At 42.8% G+C, this 25274-nt stretch overlaps 1 protein-coding gene across 2 annotated transcripts in view; it reads left to right on the top strand.

Moving 5' to 3' along the window:
• MICU2 (mitochondrial calcium uptake 2) overlaps positions 1–25274 on the top strand; it is a 505490-nt gene that overhangs the window by 227886 nt on the left and 252330 nt on the right. For both annotated transcript variants that reach the window (XM_030200306.1, XM_030200305.1), the window contains exon 2: positions 5458–5602. In XM_030200306.1, coding sequence (XP_030056166.1) covers positions 5479–5602 — 124 coding nt within the window. In that variant the 5' untranslated portion in view covers positions 5458–5478. The remainder of the gene's footprint in view (positions 1–5457; positions 5603–25274) is intronic.

Here is a 25274-nt window from a genome sequence, read left to right as displayed (position 1 = left end):
GGGCGAAAATCGTTGGAGTTACGTACACTCTTTGGACTCCTGGAGAAACAGCATAAAAGACAACCCACTAGGAAGTTGGGGGAGGAACTCAAGGAGGTGCAGGGGGCGCTTGCACAGCTGCAAATAATAGACATAAAATATATGCAAACCAAGATGAAGCAGAGAACCTTTGAGTTTGCAAATAAGTCTAGTGCGCTTTTGGCGCGCAGGCTACGGGCTAGGCAAGTCAAGACACTCATTCAAAAATTAAAGGATGGTAAGGGTGGTTGGTACTATGGGGACACAGAAATAGCTAAAAGCTTCAGGTTATATTATGAACAATTATACGTGGCTGGGACGGAAATGGATGGGGGAGGGATGGGGCCATTCCTTGATCGGATACAGTTACACAAACTAGATGAAGCCACACAAGCTCGACTGGGGGAGCCGATCCGGAGGGGGGAAGTGGAGGGGGTAATCAAAAATCTCCCAAATGGAAAAGCCCCGGGGTTGGACGGCTTCACTGTGCGGTTCTTTAAATGTTATGTAGTAGAATTGGGGCCTCAGCTTGTTCGATTAGGGAATGGAGTTTTGGAAGGAAAGGATTTGGCAAATTCAATGATGGAGGCAGGGATCTCCTTGCTGTTAAAACCAGGGAAGGATCCCACTATATGTGGCTCATATTGTCCCATTTCATTATTAAATGTTGACGTTAAGATAATAGTCAAAGTGTTGGCTAATAGGCTGGGGCGGGTACTGCCTGGGTTAATAGGGGAAGACCAGTCAAGGTTTATTCCAGGCCGACAGGTGGGGGATATCATACGTCGTACCCTCCATTTACTACTACTACTTAACATTTCTAGAGCGCTACTAGGGTTACGCAGCGCTGTACAATTTAACAAAGAGAGACAGTCCCATTTACAGTGGGAAGCACAACAGAGACTCCCAGGGACCCTGATGTTAGCGATAGACGCTGAAAAAGCGTTTGACAGGGTGGACTGGGAGTTTTTGAGGGAGGTGATGCGACGTATGGGTATCAGTGAGAACTTTTGTAGGTGGATAGCAGCTCTGTATAGAGCCCCAACAGCTTGTATTCAGATCAACGGTCAATATACACCATTTTTCACAATTGCACGGGGAACTAGGCAGGGCTGCCCCCTGTCACCGCTATTCGCTATTTATATAGAGCCTCTAGCTGAGATGATACGCAGCCATCCTGAGTTTTGGGGCATTAGAGTGGGCAAGACGGAACATCGTGTTGCCTTATATGCGGATGACCTGCTGCTGTATGTGACAGACCCTGGGCAGACACTGGAGGTGGTGGAAGAGATGATGAGGGAGTATGAACGGTATGCTGGGTTGCGAGTTAACATAGATAAATGTGAAGTACTGGGCATTTCGATCTCTCAGGAGGAGGAAACCACTCTGAAGGTTAGATTTGCGTTTAAGTGGGCCAAGAATTTTATTCGATATTTGGGGGTTCTGATTCCCAAGGATCTGAATAAACTCTTTCACCTTAATTATGGGAAGATAATGGACCGCATTCGGCTGGAATTATCGCAGTGGAAGGGGTTGTGGTTGTCTTGGTGGGGGAGGATGGCGGTAATAAAAATGAACACCCTACCCAGGCTGTTGTTTTTGTTTCAGTGCCTGCTGGTGGCAGTGCCTAAGGGGAAACTGCGTCGGCTACAATATCAGATTTTCCAATTTGTCTGGGAGGGCAAGCACCCCCGTTTAGCAGGGAAAGTGCTTTGGGGAGAAGTAGAAAGAGGGGGCAGAGCTATGCCGCGGTTGGAATGGTATTATCAGGCAGCGCAGGTAAAGATGATTCTAGAATGGGAAAGGAAAAAATTAAAACCAGCAGGTCAGGTGGAACAGGAGTACTTTCCAGGGAGACAGTTAAAATCATTATTATGGACTACTGAGGGACTGGGGGGAAGGTTAGTGGGGGTAGACAACCCATTCTTAAGGCATCTCCTGCAGGTCTGGGAGGAGTTTCGGAGAAAAGGGGGACAGGGTGAGGGAGTATCTACTAGGGCGGGGATACGATGGGAGCCGAAATTTGGGGCAGGGAAAGATAATAGTGTTTTTTGGAGATGGGAACAGTTGGGCCTTTCCATTTTTCGGGACCTACTACAGGGTGGTCAGATAAAAAGCTTTGAGGAATTGAGACAGCAATATGGCCTCCCTGAAGCTGATTTCATATGCCCAGGTCAAGTTTTTTATGGGAGCAATGGGTTGGAAGGGGGAGAGGGGCACAGGAAAAGGAAAGTTTGGAGAATTTATGGGGTATATTACAGAGGGTGCCTAAATCCATTTCAGTGCTTTACAGTTTTATTAGAGGAAGTGACCCCACTCCTTTTAGCTTTAAGGGAGCATGGGGAAGGGATTTAAACTGTACCTTTAATGATCAGGAATGGGAAAGGATATGCGGGGAGGTCCAGAAGGCCTCTACATGTGCCCTAGTGCAAGAGAATGCTTATAAGGTACTTACCAGGTGGTATTATACCCCTGAGAGACTTAAACGTATGTACCCAGCAGCGTCTGACCGGTGCTGGAGATGTGGACAGGATAGGGGCACATATTTACATATTTGGTGGTCATGTCCACGATTATTACCCTTTTGGATAGCAGTAATGAAGGCTATGGTAAAAATGACTTGAGAATCTTTGGTGTGTAGCCCGCGGGTGTGTCTACTTGGTTTGCAAAATAAAAGGGAATCTTGGGAACGGAGTAAACTACTACGGTGGGGCCTGGCGGCGGCAAAATGCTTGATAGCTTGGAAGTGGAGAGCTATTTACCCTCCTTCCATAGGACTTTGGGGTCCTGTGAAATATTTTGGCATAGTTTGCAACTGGATAATGAAAAACTGAGGAAAATCATAAGAGATCTACAACCTATACTCCAGGAGGATGAATTACTGAAAGAGATATTCCCATCCCCACCAGTACTGGCCTTCCGACAGCCACCCAATTTAAAACACAAGCTAATCAGAAGTAAACTTCCTTCACAGACTGAAAGGAACAGAAGGGCACACTTCCCTGTAATTTATCCAGTTGCAAACTATGCCAAAATATTTCACAGGACCCCAAAGTCATCCACAAAGGAAAGATATTCAACATAAAGGGATCTTTCACTTGCTCATCTTCCAATGTGGTATATATCATTCAGTGTAAAAAATGTAACAAAGGATGCTATATTGGAGAAACAGGCCAGATGCTTAAGACAAGATTCAATTTACATAGACATCATATAAACAATACTGGTGCCAGCAGGGTTCCCACGCCTGTTGGTCAACATTTTACAGGACCAGGACACTGTACCAGTGATTTCACAGTGAGAATCCTGAAAGGTAACTTTAAAACCATACAAGAACGTAAGACCTTTGAAGTCAGAATGATTGAATATTTTAACACCCAACAGAAAGGACTTAACAAGGATCTGGGGTTCCTAGCCCATTATAAACCATAAAGCTGTATGTCTCTGTTGATCACCCTCCCCTCACCTATCCACACCCACCCTGTTAGAATATCAATGATATGCTTTGATGTCCCCATGCATACTTCCTACCCACCCTCCTCCTCCCACCCTGTCAGACTGTCATAGTAATGCTTGAATGTTTTCACTTATATACACTGTCAGCTAGCACATTTGCTTATTTCCGATCCAGAGATTAGGTGGAAACTGGTTTGAGGTCTTAGTTATTCTCAGTTACAGTGATAGAGATGCATTGATGGATTATTTGATATGTATGGTTTCTGCATTAAGTGTGGTTGTTGTTTCACATTTATTGTTGTACATGTGACATCAAACTTGTTCAATTAATAAAAATTAATAAAAATATTTAAAGATAAAAAAAAGTGAACCACATTAGTTGTGCACTAGAAAGGTAGTATGCCAAATCCATGACCCTTTAGCTTATTTCTTAGTTATGATTATGATGCTTAATTATAACTTAATTCACTGTTTTTTAATCAGATGTTTTGTTATAGTCACTTTGAAAGAAAAAAATATTAAGGCAAGCTCTTATCACACCTTGATTTACCACGGGATTCAGGAACCTGATAACAGTCCTGCAGATAGTTGAATCCCATGGTAAAAGAATAATGTTGCTTGCAAGGTGGCTCACAAGCAATGTTATTCCAGTGGCCAGGGAGCATCAGTGCTCCCGGGCCAGAGATTGTCAGTCTTCCTCACTCACCTGGTGGTGCACTGGTGATGGGGCAGGTGTGATCCCCAGTCATTCCTTCCCTGGCCAATGCTGTATCCAAAATGGCGCCGCTAGTGGTAATCTCATGCTACTACCCATGATCACCTAGCAGTAGCAGTGCAAGATTACTGCTGGGGTGTCATTTTGCAAATGGCGCTGAACAGAACAGGAACAACTTGAGATCGCTCCTACCTGATCACCACTGAACTACCATAAAATACATTTGGTAGGTCCTGCTAGGTGTAGACACCTTTTGGGGGGATGGGGGCTTGGGTTAGGGGATGGGGATGTCATCAGGGAGTGAGCGAAAGGATCTGACATCTCTGTCTCCAGCCTGGGTAATGGGGTATATCACCCCAAGTCGCATTAGGGTATTTGCATAGTAATGAAATGCAAAACATGCATTTCACATTTTACATCTCATTATTGTGTAACCCATGGCGACTTAAATATCATTGCAATGAATTAAGATAAGCTGCATTAGGGCCCTTGAAGTCACATTAAGGGGCAAATAATGCAACTTAAATCCCTAATACAGTTTGATAAATTTGCCCCCTAAGTAGTCTATTTTTTCTTTTCAGTAACCAGTTTTCATTCTGTAGGATATTGTAAAGAATCTTAAAACTTATTTTAGCATCATATAAATATTGAGAATAATTTAAAAAAAATTGTTGGCATCATTAATGGTACCAAAGAAATAATGTTTATCTGCCTCACTTCTAGCCACTCCAGTTATAATCATATTCCAAATGTTTTATGCAGCTGTTCTTCTTGCATAGAGTTGTTTTGATATAATCAAAACAGTATAACTTATCATGCAGTCATTTTTGTGAATGGTTATTTTTTGTTTGTTTTATTTTGCCTTAACTTTTGGTTTATCTCAAAAGCCAGTGATCGTATAAACTCCAGGACATTTCTAGAAGGTAAACATAACATTATTGCTGTTTCAGTTAAACAGCTTGCCTCAGAGGTAATTTCTGTTTAGTGAGCAGATTAGGTAAGCCAAATTATATGACTGCAAAATAAGTTTTGAGAGACTTTACAATATCCTACTTGTAATTATTGCAACATATTTGGAATTTTTAGAAGATTATACTCATTCTTTTGATTAGTTACAGTCACTAATAGATTCATATTCATGTTAAAGTTCAAGTACAATGTAAAGCATTGCACTGTTTCTTTGACACTGGGTTCATAGATTTCTCATTTGATTACACTTCTATAAATGAAAAATACTGTTTTAATTGTAATTTGTTTCCTTTCTCCAGAAGGAAGATGATGCTGATGAAATGGCAGAAAAGCAATCCATTCGAAAGCAACGTTTCATGAAGTTTGCTTCCTTAGAATATGAAGGGGAGTATTACATGACTCCAAGAGACTTCCTGTTCTCAGTGATATTTGAGCAAATGGAACGTAAGTATTTATTATTTACTTGTTATATTTATATCCCACATTTTCCCACCTATTTGCAGGCTCAATGTGGCTTACAAAGTACCGTAAAGGCGTTTGCCATTTCGGTTGATAACAAATACAAGATTGTGTTGTGATCAGATGAGGTAGAAGTGAGTCAGATGCATTTTTAACAGCTATTAACAAACAATAACGAGCACTAATTGGCAATAATTACAATTTATTTGCAGAAATTGCTAAGCGTATTCTATAAAGAACTGCACCTAAATTACAAAGCATGCAGTTCAAAATAAACATGCATAACTTAAAAGGGGTGTGTTTATAGGCGTATTTATGGGCATTTCATTGGCGTTGCAAAATTTCCATTTCATATGTATATTTAAAAATGGACAGGAGTGATAAATTAAGATCTAAGAGCCAGATTTGCTAAAGGGGTTTTCCCATTATGTGAAAACATTCGTGTTACATCTGACCCATAGAGAGGAGTAACTGATAGCCAATGCTTGAGTATAGTCACCAAGAGGCCCTTTTAGTAAGGTATGCCAAGTGTCCTTCGGTAATCATACATAAACTATTTTTTCAATATTTTGTTATGAGGGGTCGTGGAAGCGCTAACCACCTTGTACATTCACATTACTGCACGTTAATTGGTTAACATCGGGATTAACATGGAGGCAAGTGCTCCTGCGTTAATATTTTTGCTAGTCCCTCATACTAATTGAAATATTGACATGAGACCTGCAAAAATAAAATAGAAAAAAGTCCTATTTCACTTGCATTCGAATGCACTGTCTATTTTTTACCGCAGCTTAGTAAAAGGGTCCCAAATATTATTAAACATTTATCCGGAAAGAGAGCCAATAGAACAGATTTGTGATGTTACTAGAAACTTACATCAAACCCTCTAAAGGAATTGTGAGCATTTATGTAATTAAGATGATGAAAGAGAGAGGACAGTGTCAAAGAATCCGACAAGTATTGATCCTAATTGAAGGGGTGGGTACATGCTTGAGGAGACCTTTATAGTTAACTCATTCCATAAGAATATAAATACAACTGGAAGTGAATGATGTATCTTGCTGGGTAAAGATTGGGTAAATGTGAACAAGCTTGAATTCTAGAGCTAATTATTTCACCCAGCCCCTCCTACTACCGTAATCTTTATAAGAACAATGCAAATTTTTTCAAAAGTATACAAAGAGGGGCATTTTCGAAAGGGACATCCATGTTTTGATTTGGACGTCCTCGCAAAACGTCCCAATCTAGAGGCGGGGAAACTCATATTTTCGAAACAAGATGGACGTCCATCTTTCATTTCGAAAATACCGTCAGGGATGTCCAAATCCTTAAATTTGGTCGTCCCAAGACTTGGTCGTTTCTGATTTTCAACGATAATTGAAACCAAGGACATCCATCTCAGAAGCGACCAAATGCAAGCCATTTGGTTGTGGGAGGAGCCAGCATTTGTAGTGCACTGGTCCCCCTGACATGCCAGGACACCAGCCGGGCACCCTAGGGGGTACTGCAGTGGACTTCATAAATTGCTTCCAGGTACATAGCTCCCTTACCTTGTGTGCTGAGCCCCCCAAAACCCGCAACTGTACACCACTACAATAGCCCTTACGGGTGAAGGGGGACACCTAGATGTGGGTACAGTGGGTTTCCAGTGGGTTTTGGAGGGCTCGCTGTTTCCTCCACAAACGTAAGAAGTTGGGGGGGGATGGCCTGGGTCCACCTGCCTGAAGTGCACTGCAGTACCCACTAAAACTGCTCCAGGAACCTGCATACTGCTGTCATTGACCTGAGTATAACATCTGAGGTGGCATAGAGGCTGGCAATCCAATATTTTGAAAGATATTTTTTGAGGGTGGGAGGGGGTTAGTGACCACTGGGGGAGTAACAGGAGGTCATCCCCGATTCTCTGTGGTGGTCATCTGGTCATTTCGGGTACCTTTTTGTGCCTTGGTTGTAGGAAAAACACGACCAGGTAAAGTCGTCAGTGTTCGTCAGGGACATCTTTGTTTCTTTCAATTATGGGTCGAGGACGTCCAAGTGTTAGGCACGCCCAAGTCCCGCAGTCGCTAAGCCTCCAACACGCCCCCTTGAACTTTGGCCATCCCTGCGACGGAAAGCAGTTGGGGACATCCAAAATCGGCTTTCGATTATACTGATTTGGACAACCCTGGAAGAAGGATGTCCATCTTCCAGTTTATGCCGAAAGATGGGCATCCTTCTCTTTCGAAAATGAGCCCATTAGGGCGTCCTTCTCGTTCGAAAATGAGCCCAATAGTGTACTTTATTTCAGAGAATGTTAAAGGGTTTTGTATTTCAGATCAGCAGCATCTTCTTGGGCTGCATATCAGTGGCATCCTTGGGATAACATTTCACTGGGTAAATCTCTTATCTGCACCCTTCTCCTCCACTGCTAACTCCAGACTCCGTTCCTTTTATCTGTCTGCACCATATGCCTGGAATAGACTTCCTGAGCCGGTATGTCAAGCTCTATCTCTGGCCGTCTTCAAATCTAAGCTAAAAGCCCACCTTTTTGATGCTGCTTTTAACTCCTAACCCTTATTCACTTGTTCAGAACCCTTATTTCCTTAGCGTCCCTCCGGACCGGCCCAGGATTGGACTGATGGGTTGTGTACGCCTACCAGCAGGTGGAGACTGAGAAAATTCTGACTCTAGAGAGTCAGTAAGAGCCCTGGTTATGTGACGTTAGCCTCCGTATTTTCTTAGTCTCCAGCAGGTAGGACGTGAGCCCATTAGTCTCTCTTCTTTTCTTTTCTTCTCTTGTTTCTTTTAGTAGTTTCAATATTTCTTCTGTGTCTGGGGAATCTTTTTGAGGTTCAGTAGTTGGGAGTTTATTTTTCCTCTACTGCCTCTGGGGTGTTACACTCGGGTGTACCTGGGTCCCTCCCCCCCTTCCTCCCCATCTCCCTTTATTTTGGGAAGGGCTGCTCTTAGTCAAGGGCTTTGCCTTTGGGAGAGGCAGCCACTGTTAATTAAAAAAAAAAGAAAGAAAGAGAATCTTTTATTTCCCAAACAGTCTAACGAGCAGGCAGTTCCGTTGTCTCTGGGGAGAATTTTTGCTCTAAATGCTGCTCAGCTGTTTCTCTTTAAAAAAAACAAAAACTAAATATTATCGTTATTCCTGCCCCGTAGTTTAAACGAGCATTTGATTTACTTTTGTTCCGTTTTGCTCCTGTGTGGCGTTTAAAAAAAAAAAAAAAGCGCAGAGTGCTTAGCTGGCTGCAGAGTCAGCTCCGCTTTGTCGGAGAAATTTAAATTATGTGCGGTTTCCCAGCGCCGAGGAGTGGGCGTGGGCGGAGCATGTGAATACTGTTCGGCACTAGCAGAGGTAGCGATGCCTTAGTTTCCATCGCCGGTTTTTCTACCACCTCCTCAAACCTCCTCCATCGCGGTTTCTTCAGAGAGCTCCACGACGGCTAGGGATCCCGACTCGGCGATTTTGGTGCGAAAGGCGGCCATCTTGCCGGCAGCTGCAGGTTCTACTACTACTACTACTATTTATCATTTCTATAGCGCTACAAGGCATACGCAGCGCTGTACACCAAACACACCTGCATGTCATGTTTCTACTTTTCAGGCTTCGGGACCGCACAAAGAGTCATAGACAAGGTTCCTGGTGCAGTCAGGAGACACTCTGGAAGGGGGATTTCCTCCTAAGTTTTTCCTCCACATATACCAGCTCCTTTTTTAATGAAGAAAGCTGGTTTAGCAGCAGCAGTTTCTGTGGAGTTTTCAGGGTCTGTTTCCCCTGCAAAGAGGTCTAGAAGCTGGGATCCACAAGTTGATTTTTATTGATCCTGGATCAAGATATGCTTTTCTTAGAAGAGGAGAAAGGTCTAGCGGAGGAGGTTTGGGAGCATCAGTCTCCCATAGATCCTGTTTCTCTGCCCTTTTCACAAGGAGAACACCCTTCTGTAGCTAGGATTTTTCTTACAGAGGATTTACAAGAGTTAATTTCTTTGATTTTCTCTACGTTGCATTTTGAAGGGCTTCCTCTGGTGCCAGAGGTTCGTAAAGTTGATTTGTTAGTTAAAGGCACTAGATCTTCACCAAGAACTTTTCCTATCCATTAGGACATTTGGGATATTATTAAGGTACAGTGGTGGGCTGTTCCTGAAACCTCGTTTATGACAGCCAGGTCCATGTCCCGTCTTTATCCTCTGCTTAGGATCTTGGTAGTTGATGCGGTGGTGTCGGCAGTTACCAAGCAATACACGGTTCCCGTAGACAGAGGAACAGCCCTCCGAGATGTTCAGCACAGGAGGTTGGACTCTCTGCTTAAGCATAGTTTTGATGTTTGTTCTTTGGCAGTGCAGGTGGCTATTTGTGACTATGGTGGCCAGAGCCTGTTTTTCGCTAGGCGGAGAGAGACCTGGATAGGTCTTCAGATGATCTTCCTTCTATTGATGTTGGGGTGGCCAACATTGAGATGGGTTCTGCCTTTTTGCTAGATGCTTTGTGTGATATGAGACCATCTTCTAAATCCTTGGCTTTGAGAGTTCCATTGCGAGGTTGGCCGGTGGATGCTGTGTCCAAGTTTAAGTTTCCTTTCACAGGTTTGTTTCTGTTTGGAGAAGAATTGGATAAATTAGTGCATTCTTTGGGAGATGCTAGGGTTCCTTGTCTCCTAAAGGAGAGACCTCGTATGTCGAGTCGAAGTTCTTTGTTTGGTCGTGGTAGACCGAGAGATTTCCATAGGTTTTTAGTCTGGTCAAGGAGCTCAAGCTTAGAGGTCTAGATTTTTCAGTAGAGCTCAGTCCTTTCGAGGTTTCCATAGGGGAAGTAGAATCGCGGGCGCGCTCTTCCGGTTTCCTTCCCGTTCTTCACATTGAAGGTGTGAGGGCCTCTCCTCTGATTCTTGTAGGGGCTCGGCTTTCTCAGTTCTACCAGAGGTGGGCCCACATTACATCCGACCAGTGGGTCTTTGAGGTTATTCGAGAAGGTTATGCCTTAGAATTCGCAGCACCTCTTTTGGACGACTTTCTGGAGTTTCCCTGTCGCTCTCGTCAAAAAGCAGGAGCTATTCGGCAGAGTCTGCGAAGACTTTTAGACCTTCAGGCTATTTGTCCAGTCCCTCCTTCTGCGTGCAGACAGGGCCGGTATCTCTTTTACTTTGTGGTTCCCAAGAAGGAGGGGTCTTTTCATCTTATTTTGGATCTCAAAAGTTCTTGCGTTTCGCAATTCTCAGGCTCTGTCTTTTGGACTCGCGACAGCTCCTCGCACGTTCTCCAAGGTAATGGTAATTAAAGTTACCTCTGCGTTCCCAAGAGTGCAGCAGTCTTTTCTGGTGGTTGCGGACAAATAATCTCACCTTAGGAATGTCTTTGGAGTCTCCTCGGTGGCTAGCGTTAACGACAGATGCCAGTCTTTGAGGCTGGGGGTCTCATTGCTTGGACAGGTGGATCCAGGGACTGTCATCTCGTCTGGAGCTGTCTCAATCCATCAATTTTTGTTTGGAGATCAGAGCTATTCATCTAGCTCTGCTAGAGTTCCATCCTCTATTGGCAGGCGAAGTAGTGCCAGTTCTGTTGGACAGTGCCACGGCAGTGGCTTATGTCATCCGCCAGGGGGGAATGAAGAGTTGTCTTTTGAATCAAGAAACAGCGACTCTCATAGCTTGGGCACAGATTCATCTTTCTGCCATTTCAGTCTCTCATGTGGCAGGAGTCGAGAACTTTCAAGCACATTTTCTCAGTCACAGCGCTCTCGATCGAGAATGATTTCTCAGCGATCGGGCGTTTCAGTTGATAGTAGCACAGTGGGACACTCCAGTCCTAGATCTTTTTCATCTCCAGTCTCAACTCAAAACTTCTGTGCTTCTTCAGTCACCGAAGGGATGCATGAGCAGAGGGAGTAGACGCACTAATGCAGCAGTGGCTCTCCGGTCTCCTCTACGCGTTTCCTCCATGGCCTCTCTTAGGTCGTCGTCTTCAAAACATCGAGCGGCACCGGGGCCGGTAGTTCTGGTGGTTCCAGATTGGCCCCTCCGTCCTTAGTATGCAGACCTTCAGCGTCTTCAATCGGCCTCTCCTCTTCCTATACCGGTTCACAGGACCCTGCTGTTGGAAGGGTCAATTCCACATCCAGACCCGGCTCGATTTTGTCTTACGGCATAGCTCTTGAATGAGCCCGCTTAGCTAAGAGGGGGTTTTCAGCCCCAGTGATTGTTACCATGCTTAAGTCTAGGCGTCGATCGATCTCTCTGTTATATTCTTACCTGGCACATTTTTCAGGCTCATTGTGCAGATGCTGCTATTGCCCCCTTTTGGGCTTCAGTGGCACAGATGTTGGATTTTCTTCAGCGAGGTTTTGATAAGGGCTTGTCTCTTTCTTCTCTTAAAGTGCAGGGGGTGGCCCTTTCCTGTTTCGGAGGCCAAATCCAGCGGGAAAATCCTTGTCAAGTCTTCTTGACTTATCTCGTTTTCTGTATCGTGTCAGTCTTCTTTGCCCTTCAGTTAGATCCTTCTTTCCATTTTGGGATCTCAATCTGGTGCTTTCTACTCTCACAGGCCCTCCTTTTGAACCGCTGTTCAGCTTGTTCCCTAAAGGATTTGGTCCTCAAGACAGTGTTTTTGGGGGCCATTGCTTCAGCTAGAATTGCAAGCTTTTTTCTTGTCGACCTCCTTTTTTTTTTTTTTTTTTTTTTGCAGTTTTCCAAGGAGCGAGTAATTCTACGTCCAGTTCCTTTCCTGCCTATGGTAGTATCTAGTTTCCATCTTTCCCAATGGGATTTTTCTTCCGGTTCTCGGTTCTGTCTCGGGCACTGAGGAACAAAAGAATTTACACACTCTGGATGTTAAACAGTGTTTTAAAAATTATATGACAGTTACTGAACACTTTCGCCATGCAGATAGTCATTTTGTTCTTTTTGGTGGTCATCGCAAGAGTTTGGCCACTTCGAAGCCTACCTTGTCTCGATGGATTAAAGCGCTGTTACTTTCCTCTTACCTTCTGGCGGGCAGCGCAATCCCAGATAGTCTCAAAGCTTATTCCACGAGGGGACAGGCGGCGTCATGGGCGGAGTGTTTCTTAGGGCCTTCAGCTGGCATTTGTAGGGTGACGACATGGTTCTCGCTTCACACTTTTTTCCAGACATTACAGGCTTGACATACAGTGTAGGCACGAGGCAGTTTTTTGCTTCTCGAGTACGTACAGCGGTTTTTCTTGGCTCCCTCCTGTAGGATTACTGCTTTGTTACTTCCCATCAGTCCAATCCTGGGCCGGGCTGGAGGGACGCTACGGAAGGAGAACTTAGACCTTACCTGCTAATTTGCTTTCCTTTAGTCCCTCCGGACCGGCCCAGGTCCCTCCCGTAATTTTTTTCCATAGTTTGTTCAGTTGTTTCAGTCAGGGCTGTTTGGCAAGTTATGGTCCATACGTTTATTTAAAAATATTTTTATATATATTAATAACCGAAATAATAAATCTTAATCAGCTAATGATATTCGTGAGCCATACCACTTCTCTGGTCAGAGTTGTTGGTGAGCTCTATCTTAATCAGCTAATGATATTGGTGAGCCATACCACTTCTCTGGTCAGAGTTGTTGGTGAGCTCTATGTCACGGTAAGTCCGTGGGTTAAGTACGTTTCAACAGTACTTTGTGGCTGCTTGAATTCCACGGGACATAGAAGGTTGCTTGTTCTTTCTCTCCTGCTTTGTTATTCAAATACTGAGGCTAACGTCACATAACCAGGGCTCTTATTGGCTCTCTAGAGTCAGAGTTTTTTCAGTCTCCACCTGCTGGTAGGCGTACACAACCCATCAGTCCAATCCTGGGCCAGTCCGGAGGGACTAAAGGAAAGCAAATTAGCAGGTAAGATCTAATTTCTCCTTTATCATCCTCTCTTTAATATTCCCTTATCTCTTGTTTGTCCTGTTTGTGCTAATTAGATTGTAAGCTCTGTCGAGCAGGGATCTTCATGTTCAAATGTACAGTGCTGCATACATCTAGTAGCGCTTTAGAAATGATAAGTAGTAGTAGCAGCAAATTCTTGGGCTGTACATCAACTGTCTTTGGTTGGGCTGTATGTCAGTAGACCCTTATTAAGTTCATTTCAGTAGTCTTGTTTTAAGCTGTGTATCAGCAACTTCTTAATGTCTGCTTCTTAGTAGCCTCTTACTGGGCTGTGATTCAGCAACCTCTTAATGTCTGCTTATTGGCAGCCTCTCGCTGGGCTGTGGTTTGGCAGCCTCTCACTGAGCGGAGTATTGGTAAGCTCTTGTTAGGCTAATATTTGCAACTCTTATTAGGTTGTATTTCAGCATCCTATTAAGGTGCTGTATATGGGTAACTACTTCAGGGGGGTACATATGGTCCATTTTACTGGGAGGCATAGTGCAACATCTTAGTAACCAACGGCTTCCTGGGCTGTCTTTGGTCAGAAAATTTGTGATAAGCTCTTTTACAGCAGCTCTAGTCTCCATAAAGCTTGCATGTTTTACTGCATACTGTCACCGTGATCCTGTGTGACTCACTTGCATCAACATGCAAGGTTATGCATGGGGGCAGCCACTTGAGCTGCATGAAATCTTTTCTGTTCTTTAGAGGCATATTTCTCCTGGGGGTACAGTATTTTCCAGCAACAATACTTTGTCTTGCTTAACTACTGAGAAGCTACCAGTATGGTCCTCTAGTGCTTCTTTCCAATCACATTCTGGATAACAGATCCTGGTGCTGCTTTGCTATTTTTGTTTGGTGTCTGCATCCTCTTCAACTCCGGACGTGTTAACATGCCTGTATTCCCCCGTCCAGGATACATGCTATGTCTCTAATGTTTCAACGACTGGTTATTTCCTACATGCTTGGGCCATGTACAGTGGGGCTGGGGCTACAGCTGCCTCTATACCTACTAGTTATTCTGTTGTCCTTCTTTTCTTGGCTGCACATTACATCTGCCCCAGTAGCCTGTATGGCTTCTTCCAGCCAGGGTCATTACAGTGTAGTGCTTTTTATAGCCTCTATGGTACTTTACTTGACACAGTCTCTATGATAACCTTCCTGTACACACAGATGCAGTGGCTGCACCTTGATGCTGAGAGGCTACATGATTATTTAATTCACCTGTGGCAACTTCACACATAACATCTGGAAGTTTCTTCCTCAAGTATTGGGTTTTACAACATTCATGGTTTTGTTGGTGATATCAGTAGTTGTGGTTCAAGTGCTTCAGCCACGGGCATGGAATCTGATGCTGTATCCAGTGGCGTATCAAGGTGGGGGCGGTCCGCCCCGGGTGCACGCCGCTTGGGGGGGTGCTGCGCGCCGGTCAGCTTCGTTCGTTTCCATTCTCCCTCTGCCCCGGAACAGGAAGTAACCTGTTCCGGGGCAGAGGGAGCATGGAAACGAACGAAGCTGACCGGCGCGCGGCACCCCCCCCCCCCCAGCGGCGTGCACCCGGGGGGGGGTGCTTTTTCACCGGGGGGTGGGGGTGGTTACGCTGCACCCAGGGGGCGGGGCACATCGGCGATCCGCCCTGGGTGTCAGCCCCCCTAGGAATGCCACTGGCTGTATCCACTGGAGGAGCCTCAGGTACAGCTGTCACAAGTATGGTTGCAGATGCAGAAACATTAGAAAGAGTCCTAGATGCTACGTCTAAAGCCGTGGTGGCAAATGCTGGCTTGTACAGTGGAGTGGAGGAGTGGCCTAGTGGTTAGGGTGGTGGACTTTGGTCCTGAGGAACTGAGTTCGATTCCCGGCACAGGCAGCTCCTTGTGACTCTGGGCAAGTCACTTAACCCTCCATTGCCCGCCGCATTGAGCCTGCCATGAGTGGGAAAGCGCGGGGTACAAATGTAACAAAACAAACTTCAGCTGCAGCCTCCTCAGTCTTGCATCAATAGCCTCCCTTATACTATCTGTTGGAGAAGAAATATCATTTGATAGCAGCCACCTGTAATATGTTTCCAGTAAGGGCAGTGATCTCTCTGTTGCTGGTTTCTATGGCTTCCTTAGTACGTGCCCATACTACTGCAGGCCACTTCGTACCATGGCTTAGTAAAAGGACTCCTTTGAATGGGCTGTTGTCAGCATTGCCGCATAGGAACCGCTAGTGCAGCTTAGTAAACAGGAGGGTTAGGGAGGAGGGGAGAATAAGGTAGTGATGCCCTATTGCCTGCATTTCAGCTTCACAGTCAGCATCCCAACCTAAGGGAAACCTGGGACAGAAAGAAAAGTTCAAGACCAGCCTTAAATCTCTAACAAACTGATTCAGCATAAAGGGAGAATGGCAAAATATTCTAAAGCTAGATAAGAAAAGTTAGTCTGTTGGGTGATATGTAGATAGATGACCACAGGGGAGAGCATAGTAAGAAGACTCTCAAACTGTAAGTGGAGAAGTCATGGTGAATGGTAAGAGATAGTGTTTTAATAACTGTGTAATGATAGCTGAATAGAAAGCTCTGTATCTTGTAATATGGATCTTGAATTTAAGCCTGAAGATAAATGAAAACCAGCATTGAGCTTCCAGAGAGAAGTCACTTGATCTAACCCTACATATGAATAAGTTTGACAGTTATATTTTGGATGACCTTCAAATGATGTAATAATGATGTCTTCAAACCATTATACAGAGAGTTACAGTAATCAATGTGGTTCATTATCAGTGCTAGCATCAAAATCTTTAGAATCTGACAGAGGCTTATCAAATCAAATTTGTCTAAGAGTAACAAATGATGTATTCGCTACCAATAAAATGTGTTGCTCAAACATCAGGAAAGAGTCCAGTCGCACTTTGGATCTTACTGACTTTCTAGAATCTTCCAGGGATGAAAGCTGCAATAACCTCAACACTATTGGTCACATTGGTGTTAGAGATGGTCTACTGAGATGGTCTACTGAGACTTTATTTTAGGCATAGAAATTCTTCTTTGTTTCCTTAAAATGTGAGGATGTTTCCTGATGGTGCCTAAAGTTACTCAGAAGTGGTGTAAACAATTTCTTTAAATGTATCCTACAGTCTTTCCTCTAGGCATATTATTTTCATTAAAATTTCATTGTAAATGTGTTATAAAATATCAAAAACAATCCTACTTCATGAACCATTACAGTTAGTACTGTTTTTGATCAATAAAGTTGTGGCAGAGGACAGAGTGGATCTACCTCAGATTAGTAAGGGATCTAGTTTTTATTTGTGGTGGTGTGCCTGCAAGAAATGTTATGGAAAAATCTCTTCTCAAGGTATTTTCCTTTTAGGTTAGGTTTAGATTGTTTATTTTTTCCCTGTATTGTTTGATCTCTTAGATCCTACCACAATTCAGGACTTCCATTAGTTGTATAGAACTATTTTTAATATTTTGTTTTGTTATATATGAGTGCATAATTTTCTTCTGACAACTTGATTTCTAGTTCAAGATTATTATCAACATTCATGTTTAAGATGAAATAAAATTAAAAAAGAGTACAGTCAAACCTCTTGAGTCATGATACAATTGCATATTACAATCTTGTAACCACAGATAGTTGGAGATAATTGGGGTAGTGATTTTTTCTTAGTAATCTATATCACTTTAGACTTAGTAGGATTTATAGAGCCTATTTTTAGTAACCAGTTAGAAATGGTATTAAGAGGACCAAAATCTGTTGATAGGTCAATATATACTATTTCTAGGATATCATCTGCACAATTGTAACCACTAAGTTCATGATTTGGTCTGTAGCGGCCTATAGTGAGAAGTGATTACTACTGGTGCTAGTATTTAGCCTTGCAGAATGCCATTTGGCTTTAAAAAAATACTAGAACATGATCTACCAGTAGTGACATGGAACAATATTTAAGAAAGCGGTCAATGAACTAGTCCAGCAGAAATTACAAAAAAGAGATATAGGCTAAATACAGAAGAGGTTATAGTACATTAAACTTAACTCAGGAGTCCTGGTGGCTAGCTTGCCTGTAACAGCTGTACTCTGCACATAAGACATCACCAATGGCATATTCCCTTCTTTACTCTCTTCCTGAGTTAAACGTATTAATTCTAACAAAACTGAGAAGCAATGCTTAATTTCAGTGTTGTGGGAATTGTTACCCATGCCTACAGGGGGTTTTCCTGGGAAGCTCAGAAAATTTGTTAATGCCCTTTAATAATGTCACATATCAGGTTTAAATGGTGGTGATCCTCCTGTCTTCAAGAAGCTTTTCTTTCCCTTCTGATATTTTACTGGAACCAGAGCCTAAGATAAATGATCATCATGGTTTTCCTGAATGATGGTAGTTAACAAGATATTTTTAGTCATGTTCTGCTCAGTGAGGCAAAGTGAAAATGTTCTCTGTTCTTTCTTTCTAGTTAAGCATAATGACCCATTCATTTCATGTTTGTATATGAGTTTTCACAGGCCTCAAAGGGTAGGCATTACCTTTCTCTGCTTTGTACCCTCTTAGGGCTACAGTTCCAGCTTATAAGAGGCGGTTCTGAGTTCTCCAGCTTTCGTCTGCTTTAAATCATTGATATTTAATACATAGTCAAATTGTTTATCCAAACTTCATCAATACTAAACAAAAGTGCACATTAGATTAGTCCTATAACTAAGCCTGTTAAGCTTTTTGGCTCAATTAAATTCATCATTGTTGGCTATGTAGAAGTAATACATCAACCCATTGTGTTGAAATAGAATTGGTGCAATATTTCTCAAATCCATTGTGAGTCAGAAAGAAAATGATTCTCTCCCTGGCTATAAGAGTTTGCATCATTTGGAGTAGCCATTTGATAGCATCCAAAGAAACACAACTAATATGTTGTGATTTTTGTAGGACTGGCCCTGCCAAGAATGATGACTGTAAAGACAGAAACAATCATGAACTTAATCTTAGAGAGCATGTTTTATTTCTTTCTTTCTAGAATATTACTTCATCTGTTTATTCCAGCACATAGTGAAACACGGTATGGTTTTATTTGACATTTATCTGGACATGAATGTTAAAGGGAGGGCATTGAGGAACTAATTATGTAACAGTGCACATATGTGAAAAGTCCAAAAAGCCATATGTTTTATAAACCAATTACAAATTATGCGGTAAGATTATTAATCCACAAGAAAAACAGGAGAAAACTTCTATGAAGAACACAAGATACGACGTCTGATGACAGCATTGCCCTTGAACCTCGCTACTGTTTGACATAACTGCCCTCCGCTGGCAGTATCCTTTTGCTGTGTATACACTTGCACATACACATAACATAAGGTACCATAGAACAGTGGCTCAACCCAGGGGTGTAGCCAGACCAATAATTTGGGGTGGGCCCACTGTTAACTCCCCCCCCCCCCCACCCTCAAAGACTGGCATCTGCTCTGTCTCTGAATCTCCCCATCCCTCCCAGGTGTACCTCAGAAGCATCCTGCAGCTGCAGTGATTCATCTTCAGTAAAACACTGGGCCGCTCTGCCGCATCCTGCCCATGCTGACATTATTTCCTGTTTCCTCATTGGCAGAAAGCGGCAGAGGGAAGTCTGTGGGGACTGACAAAGATGAATCACTGCAGCTGAGGAATGCCTCTGAGGTACACCGGGGGAGGGTCAGGGGTATTCAGAGAGGGAGCAGATGCCAGGCCACTGGATGAGGAGAGGAAGAGAGGGGACTGAGGCATTGCCACCACTGGGTGGGCATGAGTCAAGAATGGTTACGTCTGTGCCCACCCAGGCCCACCCATAGCTATGCACAGAAGTGCAATTGAATACGCTGAGCTGTTTTTCCTGCAGCGGATTACAATTGTAGCAGAAGCCTTGCTTTCATCCTCTTTGAGCTTAATATTAGTATATTTATATATCACAAGACTCCTGAAGAAGGCGTCTGTAGCGCTGAAACACGGCTGTGTTGAGTCGAGTGTATATTTAAATAAAGAGATTGTTCCTAACCTACGTCGCCTACTAGTGTTCAAGAGCCTACTCCTCCTACTCCCCCTTTCCACCCATAGCTATGCCACTGGCTCAACCAAGTCCTATGACCCCTGAGGCAGGCAGCAAGTCTGCTGAAACACAGACCTGTGTCCAGTCTTACTTTGGTGCCTTAATAAAGACACTTTAAAGGGGCTCATTTTCAAGAAACCTATGGAACTTTGGAAGGCTAAGTGCTTTGAAAATATGCCGCCACGACTACTACTCTCATCTTGAGAATAGCAAGAGTATTAATGGAATAATTAGAAAAACCCATATATTACAAATGGAAATGTTATCTAAAAAAGTTATTAAATTTTATTTCAAATTTTAAAGAAACCATAAATTTAAAAAATAACATGCTCATATCTCAGAGAGACTGCTATGGCTATCAAAGTTGAACACCTTCAGATACATATAATCATAGCACTTCCTTGGACATATATACTAGATAAAAGATTAAAAAAAATAAACTTGTTTATAAAAGGCTTAGCTTGTATAAATGTCTTCCAAGAGTAGCTATTCAAGGGTCCCAACATGGACCATATTTCGCTGTATTATATCCAAATATTTACAAAATGTAGCAGTCTATATTTTATCATATGAATGTTCAAATGAGTCATTGATATTTGATAAAATCTAGACTAAACTATAGCAAGACACTGAGGGGAAAGAGTATGGACATGAATTGCTTTAGCAGAGCTGTATATTCAGTCCCCCTATCTGCATGGAAATAGAGGGAAACCAAGCAGGGGAAGTTTTGTCTTAAGGAACAGCTTTTCCACCAAGTATAGTGCTTGCCATGAAATGATATGGATTTGCAATATCCCCAGCCTCCATAATTTTGAGGTTTTGTACAACACCTTTGGAGCTGCTGCTTCAACAAGCGTTGAGGATAGACAGAAGATGAAAAGCCAGAGACATCCTTCACACTTTTTATTGCTATACTTGCAGGGTGCCCTTGACCCTGGAACTATCATTTCCTGTCTCCTCGCCACTTAGCATGCTAACAACAAAATTTTGAAGACTCACCTCATCTACTAAACTTTCAATATCTGTTTTTGGAAATTCCTCACATGAGGATTCATCAGATTCTGTATTTGCCAAAACCCAGTCCATATACTTCTCACAGAGAACACAATGTGCCTTCTACTATGCTGTCTTCTTAGTGACTTTTCCTGTTGCAGCTGTCCCCCCACCCCCAATACACACACACAAGGAGTCAGCAAAACAAAGAAGCAAATGGAAAACATTTTAAAAAGTCAATACATTAAAATGGGGAGACAAGACATTTTTAGATGTTGGTAAGAGGAGGAAGTATAAATGTGGCAGTGGAAGTCTCAAAGGGGAAGGGAAAGAATATGTAGAAGCTGAGTGTAAAAAACAGAATTGCTTAACAAATGACTTTTCTGTGTTCACAGATGAAGGGATACGAGCAGGAACAGAAAATAAAAACTCAGATAGGAATGGAAATGAGATGGTCCTTGAACAACTTTCATCAAATTGCATTCATGGGGACCTAGCTAAACTAACGGTTGACAAATTAATGGGGTGAGATAGGATGCATCTGACGGTATTGAACAACTTAGGTAACTTCTAGTGAGACTGCTGTCCTACATTTTATGTTTAACTCATTTTTATTAGAAAATTACAGGTAAAGAAGACATTCAATGACATTCACTTAATATAACAGGATATCTCAACATTCTGTGGCTTGCCAAATTGGTATTTATTTTTCACCTTCCTTCCCCCCTCCCCTAGGTTCCTCCCTCCCTTAACTCCCCTGTACCCTCCCCTGTCCCTCTCTACTCCAATTTCTAGCATATTATCCTCTATCATATAAGATTACATTCTCAGAAGTTTAGTAAGTGACTTCTTGCTGCCGGAGTCATTGTGTTCCAAAATGGGCTCCATCGTTGCTGAAATGCCTTACCCAACTTTGAGTCAGGGTCCTTTATGGCCATGCGCTCCATGCGCATCAGGAGTATCATTTGTGTATGCCACTGTTGCCAAGTAGGGGGTTGGTATGACATCCACTCAGATAGTATCGTTTGTTTGCCAACTAGAATGGCTCTGAGTACAAATACTTTATAACCTCGTTTAGCCACCTTCCCCAATTGTGGGTGGCCAAATAGCATGCGGGCGTCATAATGCCATTGTTGTCCCCAGACATTAACCACATTGGCTATAATCTTTTTCCAAAACTTCTGGACACCCACGCAATGCCAAAACATATGACCCACTGTTGCACCTGGAGCACCACATTTTGCGCATTCACCCCAAGGTGAGAGTCCCATGTGGAATGCTCTCTTCGGTGGGATATGCAAACGAAGGGCCATCTTGTATTGCAGTTCCCAATGCACAGCAGAGTCTGTAACTTTTCTTATATGGAGAATGTGGGTTTGTAGCTGTTGCGCCGTGATTATAATTTGTAAATCCTTGGTCCAGGCCTGCGCTAATCCCTGATAGTCTAGCTCCAGGGCTGTGTCTCTTATGTGTCTGTGGTGGTATGCCATGGGTACTTTCTGCTGTGACTCCAAAGAATATGCAGAGGAGAGCTCCTCTTGCACGTTCTCTGTCAGCGATATCCACTTTAGTGTTGATATGTAATGTCTTAACTGTCCATAAAAGAAATTATCGCTTGCTGGCAAACCATATTCTTTTTGCAAGTCCCCGAATGGTCTAATGTGACCTTCTCTATTCACCACGTGAAGGAGATATTTAATACCTTTGGTTTTCCATCTCCGAAATACAGAATACATTTGCCCAGGTACAAAGGCACAGTTATCACATATAGACAAATATGGTGTTGTTTTAATTGAAAAACGATGCAAGCAGCATACCCATCCCCAAACTGCCCTAGCAGTGGTCAGTATCCCAGAAGCTCTCAGCGCATGGGGCATGGGCACTCCTACACTGTGCAGATAGTTACTAAAATGTATCCCTGGTGTTAAACCCAACTCCAGGGACGTGTTAGTATAATCATTGGTGTGCCTGTACCAATCATTTATGTGTCTCATGCCACAGGCGACACTCGGGAACCTTATATTCAACAGTCCCAATCCCCCATATTCCACCGGTATACTTAACAAAGAGATAGGGAGCCGGGCTTTTTTCCCTTTCCAGAGAAAATGTTGTAAGTGGCGATGCAATAAACGTTCATCCCCCCTTTTCAAATACAGTGGTATTGTTTGAAAAGTGTATATACATCTCGGGGCAATAACCATGTTAAACAACGCAATCCTACCTAATAGGGATACAGGAAGTGCGTTCCAGGCCTTTAAAGTCTGTTTAGTCTCATATAGTAGTTTATGTATATTAAGCTCGTAGAGCTGGGATAGGTCTGCTGGTACACGAAATACTTGATAAAGGTCTTTTCCCAGGTAGGGGGAATTTTATCTTTCCAGCCCTTACGTATGCCCTTTACTATCTCGAGGGCTAAGTTTAATTTAAACCCTGAAATCCTACCAAAGTTTTCTATTTCTTGTAACAAAGGGTCCATGGATCTAGTGGGGTCTGTCACCGTCAATAATAGGTCGTCAGCAAAGGCCAGCACCTTTATGGTCTGACCCGCCACCGATACCCCTGAAATTATTTCCTTACTCATCAGTGTGCGCAGCAGCGGTTCTAGAGACAACACGAATAGTGCCGGTGAGAGGGGACAGCCCTGCCTGGTGCCCCTCTTTATGTCAAATTCACTTCCTTTTATGCCATTGACTAGTACTCTGGCTCTTGGTTTACAGTAAAGGGCTCTAACTGCCTGCATGAACCATCCCTCGATTCCCATCACTTTCATGGTCTGGAATAGGTATCCCCTACGTTCGAAATGTTGTTTTGACTTGACTTTGTCTTCCCATAACTCCTCATAATGTAACCCATAATTGTACTGTAACACATTGTATTTCCATCATTCACAATGTATTGTAAGCCACCCTGAGCCCGCAAATAGGTGGGAAAATGTGGGATACAAATGCAATAAAATAAATAAATCAAGGGTTTTGCAAATTATCAAGATGTTAGAAATGTAATGAGGGGTATTCTGTTGCAATGCTTTATGAATCAAGAGTAAAATGTTAAACCTTATCCAACACTCAGTCAGTAGCCAGTGTAATTTAGTCAAATATGGTGTGATTTGATGGTACCACGAAGCCCCTGTCAGTAATTGAATGGCAGCATTTTGGATCACTTGCAATGATTGTGGGCTAGTAGATGACAAACCAAGATATGAATTCCAATAATCTAATTTTGAGAGAATTATATTCTGCAAAACTGTTCTAAAGTCTTCAGCTTGGATCAAGGACTTTAGCTTACTCAACAAACATAATTTTAAAAAAATGACTTTCAAATCACAGCCCACATGTGGGTTTAAAGGACAATGGTGAATCCATAATTTATTTATTTATTTTACAGTGCTTGTATCCCACAATTTCCCACTTCTGGTAGGCTCAATGTGGCTTACAACAATTGAATAAAAAATAGACAGGGTACAGCAAATGGAAAGAGATAATTAGGGCAGAGACGTAAGGATAAAGAAATGAGTCCACAATAACAGCGCCAGAGCGCAATGGCAGCGTCCTGAAGTTAGTGAAGCTGGCCTGGATCTTTGGGGTATGCTTGCTCAAATAAGCAAGTCTTAAGTGACTTCGTAAAAGCCAGATGATCCTGAAGACTACAAATTTAGTGAACAATTTAAACTATCTTCCCTCCTATAGATACCTGTGCAGGAATCTGTGTTCCGAGGATCTATTCACCGTTGTGATTTCTCGTTTATTTCTCATGGTTTCTATTCCCTCTGGGGTATCTACTCTATTGGCTATCCTCATGTCATCCGCAAAAAGGCAAACTTTCCATTTAACCCATCAACAATGTTTCTCACAAATATATTAAACAGAATCGGCCCCAGTACCGACCCCTGAGCCACTCCACTACTCACTTTCCTTTCCTTTGAACAGATTCAGTTTACCACCACCCTCTGCGGCAGGTCATATAACCATTTCCCCTAAGTTCAGCCCTCTCAGCTTACTCAGGAGTCTTCTGTGAGGAACTGTATCAAAGGCTTTGCTGAAATCTAAATAGTTTACAACTAGTGCATGTCCTTCATCCGATTCTTTGGTCTAAACAGTCAAAGAAAGCAATCAGGTTCGTATGGCAGGATTTTCCTTTGATAACATATCTACCAACTTTCGTAAATCTCTGAAGACATACCTCTTCAACAAGGCCTACAAAGAAAACCCGTAGCCTTACTAAATTACTTTGCCAGCCCAACCAGTTAAGAAAGTGTACCTCTATACTCACCCACCTAACTCCCTTCTTTTTTCGCTCACTTAATCTCTGTATTTCACTAATTGTATCTGCTACCCTAGAATGAAAATGTCATAACAGGACTCTGTAAGCCACATTGAGCCTGCAAATAGGTGGGAAAATGTGGGATATAAATACAATAAATAAAATATAATAACCCACTCTATCGAACATCTTGTCGGCGTCTATACTCACTACTGCTGAGGGGACTTTCCTTTATTGGCAAGATGCCATGGCCAATAATAGGCATCGAACATTGTGTTGCTTGTCTATTTCTAATAAAGCCTACTTGTTCCAGGCTGATCAATTTGGGTAGACACTTTGCCAATCTTTCTGCCAGCATTCCTGCTAATATTTTGGTGTCAATGTTTAACAAAGATATAGGACGAAAATCTTCTGCTCTATTCAGGGGCTTCCCCGGTTTGGGTATTAGTGTAATTAATGCTGAATTGGCATACTTTGGAAATGCTCCTGTCTC

This window comes from Microcaecilia unicolor, chromosome 4, assembly GCF_901765095.1.
Source record: "Microcaecilia unicolor chromosome 4, aMicUni1.1, whole genome shotgun sequence".
NCBI lineage: Eukaryota > Metazoa > Chordata > Amphibia > Gymnophiona > Siphonopidae > Microcaecilia > Microcaecilia unicolor.
This window is presented reverse-complemented; position numbering and strand designations above follow the sequence as displayed.